Here is a 17,578-nt window from a genome sequence, read left to right as displayed (position 1 = left end):
TCAGTTTACAATTCAATTCAATCGGCTTCGCTTATTTCAATTGTATACCTAGATTATTTTATGGTTGCGAATTGTGGTCTTACCTTAAGCAAACTGACTATACACGACTTGATAGATTTATTAGACTTACAGCAAAATGATGCAAGTGTTCTCTGTGCGAATATGAACTGATATGTGTCTAAGGATGTTAGGCTGGGAAGTATTAATTATGAAATAGAGCTTATCAAAGTAGGTTTTTTGGACAATTATGTGAAATGCCAATCACAGTGTTAGGAAAACATGTGTTCAACGTGAGATTACCAATTTATTGATGTACCGCAGAAGAAAAATAGCATGAGTTTGTCCCAGATATTGTGAATTTTCTTAGGAAATATAAAAACTCAATGTACTTAATAAAGTATATAGAAAAGTTGTGTTTTCCGGCAAAAGAATCATGGAAAATTTTATGCAGGACAAAAAAATAATATTTTTGAAACATAAAAATAGACCCTTAGGCTGGTTAACGATGATGATTTTCATATATTTCGTTTTATACATACAAACATAGAGAGGTCTATTCTTTGGGAATGTTCTTATAACTCAACAAGCTTAGAACACGCTATTTAGATTAGCAAATTATTAATAAGCAAACGTAATAATACAAACATTTCAATGTGTCTTGATTGTGGAACACACTGATATGATGTCATCAAACATGATGTGGTAAATTGCAATAAAATGGACCATTTTTGAGAAGAATTGTTTAAAACTTTGTATAATTTATTTGGCAAATATATGTTATTTCACAAATATTATTAAGTGAAAGCGAAACTAAGTTTCAAAAACTGATAGGCAGACGCCTGTTATCATTACAAAACAGGAATGTTCATTTCTTTTTAGAATAGCAATGGAATATGTTTACTATTGTATTAAAATACACGAAGTATACAAATCTTGTAGATACGATGATTATGCTTTAACAGTTTTGTGTTAAATATGCGTGCAAGTTGTCATAATATTGCTTTTTAGAACGGAAATACGATACTGGCGTTACTGATAACTGTACAGGCATCTAAAGTATATAACAAGATAAAACATTGTATAATGAGAATGTAAATACTCATGCACTTAAATAATCTATGTCTTTTCGATAATTATGTTTGGTGTTTATGCTATTTTCACTTTATATTTTCAGGTTGCATTTGATCTGTACTTAACCAAATTGAATATGTTATGCATGTTATTACCACCAATATCTTCTATTTATGCACAATTGTATAATATGTATAGTTGTTTTTTTTTTCACTTGAAAACATTGTATTATAATTTAAATCACTTAAATGTGGGAATAAAGAGTATATTTGCAACAACAAATTTTATGTGCCCATAATATGTGCCTGTCACAGTGGCACATTTATATACTTAAAAGAATATTTCATAACAACCATGAACAGTATATATTGGTTTATACAGAATTTATTTTAGTTCGATTGTGTAGGAAGCTATAAGCTGTACAGTATATATTGATGAGATAAAACCGTATGTTGTAATAATAATGTTAGTACAATTATCATTGTTGCTAGCAAACAAATATATCTGCATTAACAAAATATAACTTTAAATAAATACCAGTACAGAATTTGTATTGACATATTAGTGTTGTTAAATAATAGCCATCCTTTCAGATCCGGGATTATAAAAAAGTATTAGAGTCAATAATGCATAGATTCCAACGTAAGTTTATCCCTGATATGATAAAATTCATTTACAGAGTTAAAGATCAATCATTGTGTTCAACAATTGAACATGTAAGGCTTCTAATAAAACGTTTTTACAGTGTTAAAATTTATATAGTTGAATAAAATATGATAAACAAGATCATCAAGGAAAGGCGGCGAACGCAGCCCCCACCCGACCCAGTAACAAGAGCGTGGCAAGGAGCCCAGGAGGACCCCAAACAAAATCAGGGAAGGGCATAATGCAGAGTACGGGCTAAACCACTACCTAAAAATAAATAATTAGAGACTGATAAGGAACCAAAATACAACAAATAAATGATTGAATATAATGCTTATAAAGTCAAAAGGCACAGGGGAAGGGTACATGAGACCCGGGGAAGGGGGGGGGGATAAATAAAAACTAGGGGCAAAGGGGAAGATACTTACCGTAGACGAGAAAACAACAAGAGACACAAAAGTGTCAACGAAACAGTATAAAACAACATAGACAAACATCTGAGTAACACAGAGGGACGCCGCCTTCAAACGGTCAGCAGCAGAAATACTGCTGAGGTGTTTAAACCGGTTAATGGTGCACCAAACCTCACTCTTAGCCCCACCATGTTCCTAAAAACGAGACAGTGTAAACAAAATGAATCCCCGCCAAGTGAAATTTTAACAGTTGTCATGGTTACAAAATGGTTACAAAAGGTGAAAGTAAAACATCGAAATGCTCATGTAGAAACATACAAAAGAAAACCCACTGACCATAACAAAAGTACTCAATGTCTTAAAGGAAGACAGAGCAACAAGAAAATCACCTACAAGGGCCCGACGAAGCAAGACAGAAGACGAACATTAAGGCAATACAGTCCCAGGGCTTTAAGAAGTCTCCCACTTGGTCGATCAGATGTAACCAAAAGAGGAAAGCGTAGCGTCTAACTGTAAATGGGTTGTAAGTTAATAATTTTAACGGCCTTATACCTAAGTTATACAAATAAATCAAATAAACACTAACCTTTGTATGAAAGGTTAAGATAACATTTTTATTGGCTAATAAATAAGTAACATTTTGGTCATTCGGCATCATTGATGCCAGCACTATAAAGTGTTGAGTATTGCTTAAGCCAGTGCTAGGGGCACTAAGGGATAAACTTATTAAAGCTTGAAAGTCGTCGTATGATTGTTAAAGTGTTATTGCAAATTAAAACACAAGCAAGATAGAAAACATATATGCCAAGCTAAATTTCTCTTGGCCACTCATCTTCAACTGGCAAGCAACGCCAAAGCCTAATATGTTTGGGAAATTTGCTTAATGTTATTTTATTATTTTCGTGTATGTCCATAAATCACCAAATGAGACTGTTTCAAATACAAATATGTTTACAAATGTTAAGATTAAAGTGACAAATTGATGACAAAATTAGCCTGTTCACATACAGTTAATGGCGATTTTAGCCGATAATGTAACTTTGATGTGAGGTTTTATTCAATATTCATAAGTCAATATTCTATAATAATATTATTGTTTTGTTTTTGAGTGCAACTTTTATTTTCAAGTGAGTAGATGTAGTTATACTGGTCGGTGGGCGAAATTTATACAAATCTGGTTATTATTACAATATTGTGTGAAATGTTTAAAGAGCAACAACAGCAAAAACAACAAATTAAAAAGGATATTTTGTAAACAGTTTATCTGCTAAAGAGCAGTGCACCCATCTGATGCTTCTTTCCATACAAAATTATCAGTTGAACTGTTCAATTTGCTTTAATCAAAATAAAACATACTATTTATGAGAATATATTTACGAAACATTGCTCATCGATTGTTTAAAAAAATGACATTTCTGACAAATAAGCTAAGGCTTTCAAAATCAATTTTCTGTTGCCAAGGTGATATGTTATTCTCGAACATTAGTCTTATCTTGAAAGGAATGAATACGTACAAGGAAATGTACTTAAAGATATTTAAAACATACAAAGGCTTGAAATATATTAATTTTGTTGCAGACAGGATTTAACGTGAAATATGAGATGGTTGTTGTAAATATAAAGACAAAATAAATCAAATTCATAATAGCAATGATAATTAGGCTAATGTTATTGCATGGTTTGTTAAAGAACAAGAGATAAGGCCACCCTTTAGTTGTTTATCGTTTTGTTAAATAGTACCATTATTTCAATTTCTCTGTGTAAAAGTATATAGTTAATATTCTATAATAACTTGCAATGTTTAAGTTGCACATGACATATCTATTTTGAAAAGAAATTTGATATTACTTTACTTTTGCAAGACATGGAAGATATTTGATGTTATTAAACATAGAGAAACAGTTTTGTATATGCCTTTTGACAAGTCTTTTTCCTCATGTTTTTCTAACACCATCTTACGTATTTTAACAATCACATAGGAAAATTAAGTTCCTTTTCGTGCAAAACAATAACAATTATAGATTTATATCTTCACATACGAAATCAGAAAGCAATCAAGGTTTGTGGGAGGAAACAAGTGCCGTTGTGACTAAATTAACATTTTTATAAATTTCGTTTCAATTATAAATAAGATTATACAACTTAATTTCAATGGCCTTAAATTTCTTGCAAATAGTTTCCAAAGGTCTATTAAATAAAAACAATCGTTTAAGAGAAAATACAAAAATAAACAACACAACATTATTGGCAAGTTTTTATAAATTGAAAAAGTCGATGTACATATAAATCATCTGTCATTTTTGAATATACAATACCAATACATAGATCTTGTAGAAATCTTTTTCCGAATAATGAAGAAGACCCGATATTCTCTTTTAGAAAATTGAAGATTGATAAAGTAATACTTTGTTCTTCGGAGAATTCAAGATAATTAGGTGTCATACTTAGTGGAGTAGAAAACAGGATTACTATGAATAAATTTAATTTGGGGGAAATAACAGAGATTGGAGAGATAACAGGAGGCAACAAATCTAGGGAGTTGAAAAAACGGTGTATCAAAACAGTTATTAAGAATTATATGTGTAGGTAATGGTACCTTAATGTTTAATACTAGGTTGCTTTTCTTTTGAGATGACATTTATCAGGGACTATATCGTTTAGATTCGCATGTGATTAAAACAGTATACGCTTGGTGTAATGAGAAATACTTAAACATAAACATGAATTGAAGGAGTTCTGCGAATCCATATAATTTTTTCTTTAAGATCCAAAGCTGTTTACAGAGACTTGTGACGTTATAGCGGATGAAATAGGAATGTATAGTTTAGGGTTATAAATGTTTTAATTTGAATAGATTGTACGCCGATTTCAGCCTACATAACCTCCTCTCTGTGACAACTCGTCGGTAATTACTATAATAATTTATCCGCTAGTTACTAATTCCACGTGCTTTTTTTAAACAGGTTTTCGAGATAAAAAAACTTACACTTCGTTGCCACGTAGAAAATTTAATTCGCTCTATGACCGAACCAGTGATCTCTAGATTTTGAATCCGCTGCTTTCCGGATTGAGCTAGGTAGTCGGAAATATATAATCGACGACTTAACATGGTAATATTTATAGACCTGTAAATATTATTTTCTTTTAATAACATAAGTACGAAATTGAATGGGCATGTGTTATAAATGTGAAGAGACTGTATAAGTATAAATGTTACGTGATCGTTCATTCATATTATGAGCTTTGCATGGTTCCATTTCTTTAAAAAACTTTTCAATGCAATTAAAGAGATACAAACACTACTACTTCCATTTAAGATAAGCGCTTACATAGTCGGATAAAGATGTTTTTTGTCTTATAACTCTCTTGTGCACATACTTTTATTGATCACATAGACCAAAAATCGCTGTCGAGGCCTACACACAAGTAAGCTGAATAAACCATTTCAATAGACCTAGTAAGGCCTCAGGGGATACATTTGTTTTTTCCGTCTCAGTCTGGTTCTTGTAAACATATTATAGCATTAAGCATTCCCATGCGATGGTGGCCTTGATTAACTTGAAACAAATGGAGCCCTAAAACGTGCACCAAATTAATATATAATTTTATTTGAAAAAAAAAATGGACAAGCCGCAAGACAAGAGTATATTCCTTTCTTTTGGGTTTTTTTAACGTATGGCATATTTTGGAACAGATTTGTCGGATTTAATCGTTTGATATGTTTGATTTCTCGATATTTAACCTAATGTAACAAGGTGACAAGAAGTAAATTAAATTCCTTCAATTTATTGTACTTTTACAATTTTAAATATAATATCTTTAATCATTTATTATCAAATTTTAATTAATTGACATCTTTTTGTATTTATTACTTCTGATTAAAACGTATTTTCTTTTCACTGTAAATGAAATTAATTTCATAAAAATGGTTTTAATTGCTGAAACAGTACATTGCTTGCAATTGCTGACATGCATATAGCAAATGTCGAAATGTGTCCTTAATTGCACAGCATCTTGATACAGAATCACCCGATTTTGTGAAGTTTATAAACTAGACGAATTATCAAAATGCTTTTGATGAAGATAGAGCTATAATTATGGAGTTATATATCCTGGATTAGTAAAAATGCTGTCCATAGTACTGAAAGAAGTTCCATGAAACAAAATTGTTCAAAGGTTTAACTTTTCTGTGGCGGAAGTATATTCTTTTACGACTGACAGGAAATTGCAGTGTATAAGAATGATTATTTATGGCAAGACATTTTGATAAAACGGAAACACTGAAGTCTAGATAATGCTTTTGTTTAACTTCTCTCGGAGCATACGTAAAGTAAAGCAATCCATTTCAAGTCCTTTCCTGACTTCATGTCACGTTTACTTTAAACGTACAGGGTTTATCTTTCCTCTACTATTTGTGTACTATATTTTCGCAAGGCAAGACAATGAATATATTTTATATAAATTATTGAAATCTCGTTAATTCATCCTATGTTATTAGAATATAGGAAGGTATGAACTATGTTTGAGAAGCTGCAATTCGTATTTCTTGTCAAATTAATTTGATCAATTCTTATAAAAACTACCAGTTTTTGTAATGACATGTATGTAATCATACTGTGATTACCTGTAGTGTGTAGAGTTTAAAGGGTAACATAGTTCCTTTATGTATGTATACACAATATGTTTATTGCACATTTCAAAAGAGACTGTATAGTCATTATCAGGATTTATTTCGTTTTGTTTTTGCTTCAACTTTTTTTCAACTATCAAATTTGAGCATAAAATATTTTTTATATCGAAATCGTGTTTACAGCATATAAAATGTTATGAGTGTATTCCAACATATGAATGAAAGCCATGCCTTGACACTAGACACGTTTTAATGTTTAAAAAAGTACAATATGAAAAGCTCATACTATGAATGAACGTAACATCTAAACTGATAGTCTCTACAAATTATTGACACGTGCACATGTTTACATTATAATGATATTAAGTATTTTACTCAAAGATGGGAATAGTATATCCGTAAGTCAAACCATATCAAATAGGCGATCATGACGCCTAGGTGGAAAGGGTCATAAGTCTTTTGTTTGATAGTTAGTTTTAACGACCAAATTGTAAACACTACAGGGAAATAAACAACCATTACGAGGAGTATCCAGATATTCTAGCCTTCAGTATTCCTAGACTTAGGATTAGGAGTATTCTTAGACTGCCTTGATTATTCATATTTAATTATGTTTTTACCTTGTGACAAACCAAAAAATAAAATAAAAACACATTTCAAAGTTGTTTTTTATCTTGTGAAATTTAAAGGTACGTTTTATAAGGGGGATTGTCAATTACTAATTTATGCAACGTCGATGCCATATAAATGAGGCTGGTATGTAATTGTCTGTATAATATTATTTAGAGGTTTCCCTATGTGAGATGTTTGTTTCTGAAATGCCATTGCGCATTTATTGTTCCGCTTAAAATGAGGAACACTGAAAGTTGTTTTGATATTTATAACCATACATGATTTTATGTGCCCTAGACAGCTTTACATGTAGCATTGTGATCCACATCCATGTAAAGAGACGAAATGGATTGTATTTGAACATATTTTATTCACAAAGCAATACAGCAGTACCATTTTAAATTAATTTTTAAAAAGCACGAATTAAATTAGCACTTATCTACTAATATCTAGACTTAATAATGTAAATGTTATGCGTTTGGAATAATTTGAAAAGTTCAGCTTGTTCATTTAAAGGACGTGATTACAAATTGGTAATCGTTATAATTATACTATAATAAAGATTTAATAATGAAAAATATTTACTGCCAAGACTTTTATATGAAACAAGTGTTAAAACATTCACAAGATCATAACTTTTTGTATTCAATATCAAAATCAGTACAAGTCAAATGACGATTGAGTTATTGTGAATGTGCAGATCCGTTGTCAGATTTCAATATCCGAAAGTTCTTCCTGCACTACACAGAGTTAAAAAGACCGTTCATTTTTCCAATTGACTGTGAAAGAATGTATAATAGTAGGTATAATCCAGCGTTATAATTCTGCCTCAGGGGATGCATATTTATCGCTTCTTTACCGGGTTCTGGGAAATACATTTGCGAGTAATCTTATAATTAAATGAGATTGCCTTATTAACGATTCAAACAGAAATACACCTTAAGCAATCATCAATCAAACATATTTTAACATACCTTTATTAATTTGACTTTTTAATGTCTAGATTAAACTAGAACTAGATTATCACTCAACGACAAGCATGGATGTTTAGTTACATTTGTAATATATTCGGAGAAAAACAATATTTAAAAGACGATTACCAAACAAAATACTGTATATATAGCCTCAAGCTAAGTCAATATTACTAAATTTATAATCGTTACTTCATTAAATTATAAATGTTTATATATCATTGTGTACAGTTTTAATTAACGATTTTGCGAGTTATCATAATTATAAAATTGATATATTGTTAATTCTATTATTTTACCACGTAACATGCTATAAAAAATTTCCAAGAGGGACCTACAGCTATTTATATCATAAAAACGATTTTATAAGTTGCTTCTTTCTTATATATGTATGATTTATATAGATGTATTAAATAATATTAATTTTACTTTACATTGTGCTTCCTTACTGATTTGTAATGTACGACATGTCTGTATGCAACAGCAAGAATTGTCCGTGAGAAATAATATGGTAGTTTAAAGGAAAATATTATCCGATTGGTCGTTTGAAAGTTGCCACAATGGCAAGTTAAATATTCTAAATTGTGTTCATTTCAAAATACAAATTAGTTCAGAGTCAATAAGAGCGTTGTCACGCATTAATTTTACATATACCTATTTATCAAGACTTGCAAGATCATAGCGTGTAAGTTTCATTTCTTATCATAACGTAATGCAAAAAAAAAATACTTTTATAACGGTTGAGTATATTTATATGGACGAATTTGTATTCCTTTGTATTCTATGTAGCTGTTTTTGAAATTCAATGTTGAATGTCATTGTTGCTATGTGATGTGGGCTTCAAAATTGACCTATCTCTATTATGTGGTAGCATAACTTATTAATCATACAAATAATTAAATGCTCTACGATCCATTCTTCATTTGTCAAGGTGATTTTATAGGACATGTGTAATCTTATCAGTAATTTCTACAAGGAACTACTTAACAAAATGTGTGTTTGTTTTTAGAATTGTAAAGGAAACAAGTAACATGTCAGGAAATTATGGTTAATGTTAAAATTACAACAAACCGAGTATATCTTCAAGTCTTCATTAACAGTCTAGTTATTAGTTTAGTACTTATACATATGGAAGATAGACAGTCAGAATAAAGGTGTATAATTGTAGAAAAATCAAATTTAGCCATTTCACTATCAAAGCTATATTAACTGCAAAGAAATATAAATAGTTTGTGTTTCACAGGGTTATCATTTTTCAAATAGAAAGCAACGTATCGTTTGCACTAAGGGTGCTTAAACACTAGGTGGGGCACATCAAACACATAAGCATGTCGACCAAAACATAAAGATAAATCCATATGTAAAGTCAGGAAATATAAAACTTTCGACATTTTTACACCGATGAACCATTTCTTTGTGCAAGAAATGGGATAGTCGGTGATTTTATTTTTACAATATGGGCTTGAATTATAATCTACACCTTTTCGGTTTGTCTTCATAGAAATATTGATCTCACAAAAAATAATTCTTATGTTGCATTGTTTTCTTCTTATAATAAGCATTCATGACAATGTGTTAACAAACCGTTTCGAAAACTAATTCATAAAATGGTCTTTTTACAGGGAATATATTTATCCAGCTACACTTATGACAGCTAGTTCAACACAGTTACAGATAAATCACACAAATACATTAATGTCAAAAGTAATGAAAAATTTCTCTTAGCGCGTTCACGGTCATTTGATAAATTCGATTGTACAAAAAAATCAAAATCGTCTGATGCAAGTATATTGAGCAAAATTTGATAAATTGCCGTCAAAATATTTTACTTTTTTACGCAATATCGATAAGATTATTCATGTATATCTTTTACTTTATGTACTTTATATAACACTATTCTACCGAAATGAAATATTTTCCCTTGATTTTATAAAATGCCACAGTAAATAGGGATGGGCGGGTTATGGTAGGGCTGGGTGACAAAAATTATGTTGTTGTTTTTTTTTCATATAACTTGTGGAATACATCATATTTCTAGATTTGTCATAGTTCAACGGTTTGTGCGAATAACATGGACATTGCAAAATAAATACATATATCTTTCGTATGTTTTATATTTTAAATAAGAACTGATTTTCTATATAAGAAAAAGAACGTAATGCTTTGCTCTCAGAGATCTTATATGATTAATTGTCAGAAAATGTAGAGAAGAATATTTGATTAATATATCAAATAAATTTAATTTGGAGAAAGCTGAGAGATTTAAGTGACAACAAGTGGTAACAAATCTAGGGTGCTTGTCAATTAGGGTGTAACAAAGCAACGATACAATTGGAATGATTGTTGTAGGCAATGGTCTGTACATTTTCAATGGTAGATTTGCTTTTAGAATTGTCTGTTTCTGACGAGATATTTACTGGCCAGTATACGGTCAGCTATGAGCGTTTTTAAGACAATTATTTTAACTGGCTATTGCGTATTCTTTGCGTCGTTGAGTTATATCTAACATCTATTTCATGGTTTAAAGACACGTTATTAAATTTGATTTTTGAATTATAAAATTAACCCTTATAGAAAAGATACAATCTAACTGATATGTTGGCATGTCACAGTTTGTGTTTGTGCATTTTGTATTATACTGCAGGCATTGACTTGTTCATTTAATACGGTTCCATTAAAAATTGATAATGATTTCCATTTCCAAGATTAGTTTGAATATATAAAACGAAACATAAACAAAACAGGGGATGAGGTTTATAACTAACATAAGGATTCAGTAAAGAACAAAAAAATGTAGTACTAAGTCAAGACTCACGTCTTAGACACTATTATCAGCCTTACTGTTCAATTTGCTTTAAATTTTATAAACATACTATTAATGATAATATATTTACGAAATATACCTCATTGCTGTTATCTGTCAAAATTGACCCATCTAACAAATAAGCTGAGGCTATAAGAATCAATTTTCTGTAGTCAAGGTGATATGATAAATATTATGATATTCTAGAACATGTGTCTTATCTTGGAATGACATTTACGTACAAGGAAATACTTAAAAGATTATTAAAAAATACGAATGCTCAAAATTTATGATTTGTTTTTTTGCAGACAGGAAATTACGTGAAATATGATATGGTTGTTGTATATATGAAGACACAATAAATCAAATGCATAATAACACTTATGACAAGGACGAGCGCAATGCATGGTTTGAGAGAGTACATGGGAAAACCAATCTTTTTTCAGTTGTGTATTTTTTTTGTAATTTCAGACAATGCAAGTTAGAAAACTGAATGCAGACACAATAATGTTTATTTCGTTTCTTTCCAGAAAGATTTGTTTTCAGTAAGATTTGTTTCGCAAAAAAAATCAAAACAACGTTTCAACTTAACAAAAGTTGAAACACGTGTGTTACGAAACGGTTTTGTACGAAATAAAAATTTAGTGAGTTACCGTTCTTTATAAAACCACGCCGTTTGTTGAAAACCAATCTAAGCTTGTTAAAAGGGTTATGTCAAGCTATAATGTAAGGAAACAGCTTATTCGTTAACTTTTTATATGTATTTTCTTTAAAATCAACTTTACACTGTTTATTCTAGTCATGTTTGTAAGAATTTTATGTTTCTTTATGATTAGGTTTCGCCCTAAAATATGTTCGTACTCGGAGATTCGTATTTAAAGGGGCGAAAGGTTACGTTCGTACTCGACTAATGTCGGATTCGTCCTCAGCTATTTCGTACCTTTATATTTATAAGGTTTATGGACCTTTATGAATGCATATAATTAGATATAAATAATTCAAATGTTAGATATTACTTCACACTGTCATTTTTGTTAATGGTTAATGTCTAGACTACATATCTTTTAAGAATTTCGTGAAAATTGTAAGATCAGGAACAACTATGCCATACTTGTAGGTATTATGTTACCTACGTACATGTTAACTGATTAAGTATTTTTGTAACCTCAATTTAACTTGTTCTAGTCTTTGTTAGCTGAAAGATTGTAAATTAATAATTTCATTATGTTTTTTGTTTGGTTTCAGCTTTTACGATAATAAACAACGTTCTGAGCTCGATCTGTTACAGTAAAAGATTAGCTGACACCAACCAGACGACAAGTATGGCTTCTCATGTTGACAGTCAGCCAGAAGATGAGTCAAAGAGAATACGCAGTCACACGGAGAAAGCAAAGAAGATCTATGATGAAAAGGTCACCGACTACCTATCAAAAATGCAAAAGGCATGGGATACCGTTCAAAGACTTATGGATACACAGAACTCATTTACCAAATTAGAAGAGTTGAAAGACCTACAAAAGAACCTTTGTTTCTGTTACGGAGAATACAGAATGTTAGCTCGTGAATTTGTGGCATACTTAGAGGGAATTCGTACTCAAGATAGTTGTCAAGAACTTTCAGACCACCGTGTAAATGACCAAAATAAAGACATAATTGTAAATGAGGTCTTCGATAAAATAGAAAGTAAGATAACCAATTTATTGCTAGAAACCAGATCATCATCTTCATCATTAAGAAGTGGTAAGTCGAAATCATCACATTCTGCAGCAACCCAAGCGAAGGCTAAGGCACGTGCAGCATTAGCACGTATGACATTGATAGAGAAAGAAAAAGATCTGAGAAGGAAACAGGTGGACATTGAAAGTGATTTAAAAGCATTAAAAGTAAAAGAGATATATGAAGAGGCAAAGGCAGAAGCGGAGGTCTATGAGGAAGAGATTAGTGAGTGGCATGCGAGTCAGCACGGTCATAGTGAGAAGAGTGTTCTCAACGAGCAACATCAAACTACTAGTAGTCAAATTCAACTTCAAGTTCAGTCTGTTGAAGAGAGAACAAGACAGTACGTTTCATCACTGCCAGAAAGATCAGTTCAATCTTCTAAAGATCTCAATCCTGCGGCAACAGAATTTACTCCAAGAAATGTTGACACAAATGTTACCTTCGAACTATCACGTTTTCTTTTACGGAAAGATCTTATGTTCTCTCGCTTAACCAAATATGATGACAAACCAGAGAATTATGCAGTCTGGAAAGCTACATTCCAGAGTGTCGTGCAGGAACTTGGAGTGTCCTACCGTGAGGAGTTCGACTTATTAGTGAAATGGCTTGGTCCAGAATCTGCCAGGCATGCGGTCAGCCTTAGAGCATCTAGCTCCTCAAATCCTACAAATGGTGTAAATCGACTTTGGGAGAGATTGGACGAAAGGTTTGGTTCCCCTGAAATAGTTGAGGTAGCCCTACGGAAAAAGATCGACAACTTCCCTCGAATAGGACCCAGAGATAGTAGAAGGCTTTATGACCTTGCAGATATCCTTGACGAGATCTTAAACAATATGGATGACCCCATGTACAAGGACCTCCTGTCATACTATAATACCTCGCTTGGAATAATTCCTATAGTAAACAAGTTACCACACAATCTTCAAGAGAAATGGACTTCTCATGCTGCAAAATATAAGAAAGACAACTGTGTTCAATATCCTCCGTTCTCATACTTCACTAATTTCATCCGAGAGATAAGTAAGATTCGTAATGATCCTGGATTCATGTATGAACTCAAACAAAATGCATACACTCAACCAAATAGGAGAATGTCCTCCATGAAAAAAGGGGAAGGGTTTTAAAATTTCCCCAGCAGGAAAAGTCCAAATTTTGGGGAATTTCACCGGCAGGGGATGGAGATTCCCGGGCCCCAAAGGGGAAAAAGAGATTTGTGCTTTTTTATAAAATTTAGGAAAATAACTTGAATTTTATGCCCTCTTTTTCCCGGGGAAGCCCCTTATCGGGTTTGAAAGAAGTTCATTTAGAGACAAGGAAAAATTTTCCCTTTAAAAAGTTTGGAACAGTCGGGTTTATATAGTTTGGAAGGCCCCTAAAAATGTCGTGCAATGTGTGCAAAGGGCAGCATGCTACAGCTTTACATTTCAATCATACTTCTTCTACAGTTTCGAATGGCGGGGAGAGATCAGAATACTCAAATTATCCAGAGAAGAAGGTGAGTGAAATTCACACAGCTTGTGCACAGGTATGTGGGAATATGTCAGGTGGAAAATCATGTGCCAAAGTGGTTTGTGTAAATGTGTTTCCATGTGCAGAACCAGATCGAAAATTAAAGGTGTACGCCTTATTAGACGATCAAAGTAACAGATCTTTAGTAAAGTCAGAGTTTTTCAATTTCTTTGATGGATCTTATGAAGAGGTTTCTTATTCGCTTTCTACATGCTCAGGCAAAGCCGATACATATGGTCGTCGAGCCACCGGTTTCATAGTGGAGAACCTAGATGGTACTAGCTCTCATGAACTCCCAGCTCTTACAGAGTGCAATCAAATTCCTGATATAAGACAGTCAGGGGTGTAACTTATAGCAGTTATCATTTTTATAACTGAATTAAGTTATAAATTTAAGATCTACAGGTTGCTTCCCTTTGGCTATCCTTCACTTTTATATCATTTCTATAAATAGGTTAACAAGGGCACTAAATCACGCACGCTTCATTTTATTGATCTTATGTCCTGATAAGCTCCCTTTACTTTATTGTTCACAGGATTTTCAGTTCAAGATAAAAAAAATGAATTTTAAATATCTTTATGACAAAGTTGGTTAAGTCATTGGGAAGCAAGATAACTGAAAATTTTAACGAGTTTGAGTCTCACTTCTAACTTTTTCCCTATTTTTTCCAAGTTTACTAAAGATGAACATGCATTTGAAAATAAAGGTAGTTTTGTTATACTATCGTATGATTTTAATATACCGGTAATAATATTTTTATCCTGTGTATTGTATATATTGCAGTAGTCATGTACTAGTGCAGTGCACTAGTATTTCAACAATACACTTTGCATTTCTTTACGTCAAGAAGAAATGTAACATACACGTATTCGTCTTACAGAAAATAATTATTATTTTCGCGTATAAAGTACAATCCGAACCAGCAGGGGTGAGTAACCAGAAGCATTCGTTAGAGTAACGATCATCGTTAAGCCTTGGTTAAGATCTAGTTAGTAATTTACCCTCTAACCTAAAACGTTCGTTATACCAAAAATTCTAACTAAACTGTCGTTAAATAACGAATACTTCGGAGTACACGTTAGACCTTCGTTGAAGGAAAAACAACGTGTGAAGCTCTTTCAAGAAACTTTTTATGAGTTTAAATTATTTTATAGCGTATTTTCTTCCTATTTTCCTGATAATAAGTCCTTGATATGGTGTTACAATCTGTATATGTCTTAATGTGTAAAGTTATTATTTATTTATTAATTTATTATTAGTATTATTATTATCATCATCATTATTATTATTATTATTATTATTATTATTATTATTATGACTGCATTCTTTTTCAAAATAATACGTTACCGTACTCAATAATCTTGAGTGAGCATTTTCCGTAAATGATTTTTAGAATAATTCAAAATATCTTTATGCAAGTGATGTTGTTTTTTCATTCCGCAGACAATGGCCGCCATGCTGCTAGAGTATTTAGATAACTGACCGACTTTTGACTCTCATATATTTGAATGCTTCTTAGGAGGTTGATTAATTTCTTCAACTAACATAGAGAACACAAAGCGACCTGTTGATCTCTTGATAGTTACAGTAGCCCTTATCTCTATACAAAAATTATATATATATATAGAATCTAGAGATAAGGGCTATATCACTAATATACGTATATTTTATAAAAGCCAGCAGATGGCGCTAGGGCAGGTTTCTTATTAATTTTATGCATGCTTCACTTCAGGGACCCTTTTTCAAAGATTTAAGATTAATTACCAAATGCATTAAAACAACACTTAGCATGTTTGTAGGAATATATATTTTTGATAAAGATTGACCAAAATTATTCAAAATATAACATTGTAAAGTGTATTTCTGGAAAAAAATACTGGCTGTCAAATTTGAAATTTGAATTTCCCTGGGAGGAGCCATGTGATCATTACAGGTCATGAACCTTCAATAGTAAACAGAAGCACGTGGCAGTGTTTGTTTCAAGGAGAGATATTTGTAGCAAACCATGTATATTTCAGGGAAGGAGATTTTCAGCAGACGACACATTGGAATGCTGAATACATGATAAGAAAAAAAACAATAACTTTTACTGACTTTTTTTATCAAATCCAACAAATTTACAATAATCCATTAATATAAGATTTTTTTTTTAAATTTCAAAGTACTGATTTAACTTGTATTTGAATGGTTTAACCTTCATGAAAACAGTAAAAGTTACTTCCAGGTATATTTCATTTACACTATATTTTGTTGTAAATATTTTGTAGTCAAAAACTACATTTCAGTAAAGGAAACTGAATGTTGCATATAAGCATAAAAATTTTATTCATTAACAGCTTAAAGATATTTTAAATCCCTGTCAAGAACATTTTAGCATGTTGTTCCTACGTAAGGCACATCTTTTGGATTTGGATATAATTGTCTGACTTGATGAAGGACACATGCAGCATTCCAGTGAAGAAAAAACAACTGACTTCAAAATAATGTCTTTAATTAATCTTTGAGTTATATAAAACATCCATTAAACCTCTCCTGTGTAAAATCAGCTGTTTTGTTTACATTCTCTCTGCAGGTTAACACTGCATGCTATTTATAGTTCAGGGTTTATAACAGACAGTTTTACAACACCCACAAAATACTCGCTGCCGCGATTATACTTTTCTTATTTGTGTTATCTCGAAACAAGCTAACACTATTTGTATTGCATGTATAATATACATCACATTCTTGCATGTATGAAATCAAATAGATGTAATATGACATTAAAGTTTTGAATTTTTAATAATTAAAAGGCTTAGAACTTATACTAGTTCTATATACAAAGTGAAATTAAAGAAATCAGCATAAACGCATTCATGTAGATTCCACAATGAAAGAGTGTAGCACAGTATATGGATAAAGTTTGACGCTTTTGGTTACAATAAATTCAGTGGAGTATATTAAGAAAACCATTATATACCTTTCATGTACTTTAAATTAATGGTTAACCTCTATTTTGATGAAAAGTAGAGTTTATTAATCGGAACTTGCTTTGTTTCCCAATGTAATTTTCAAGCTAACAACATACGAAGATTTATTAATATTTTCACCAGTGTCTAACAAAGGTTATGTAAAGACAGTTTTACAGAAAAGCAGTTCATTCCTTCATTTGCATCATGAAAATCAAAACAAAAACACGTTGCTATTTACCGCCAATATTTTTGA

At 31.5% G+C, this 17,578-nt stretch overlaps 1 protein-coding gene across 1 annotated transcript; it reads left to right on the top strand.

The window, feature by feature from the left end:
- Window positions 1–11,759: 11,759 nt before the first annotated feature.
- On the top strand, window positions 11,760–13,988 carry LOC132724935 (uncharacterized). The gene is made up of 2 exons (XM_060709921.1): window positions 11,760–11,871; window positions 12,391–13,988. Exon 2 carries the CDS (start codon window positions 12,468–12,470, stop codon window positions 13,986–13,988), a length of 1,521 nt encoding a protein of 506 aa, XP_060565904.1. The 5' UTR covers window positions 11,760–11,871; window positions 12,391–12,467.
- Window positions 13,989–17,578: the final 3,590 nt, after the last annotated feature.

The sequence above is a fragment of the Ruditapes philippinarum genome, unplaced genomic scaffold (genome assembly GCF_026571515.1).
Source record: "Ruditapes philippinarum isolate M1 unplaced genomic scaffold, ASM2657151v2 ctg5765_1_1_1_1, whole genome shotgun sequence".
NCBI lineage: Eukaryota > Metazoa > Mollusca > Bivalvia > Venerida > Veneridae > Ruditapes > Ruditapes philippinarum.
Note: the sequence above shows the minus strand (reverse complement) of the source record. Positions and strands in the feature narration are given on the sequence as shown.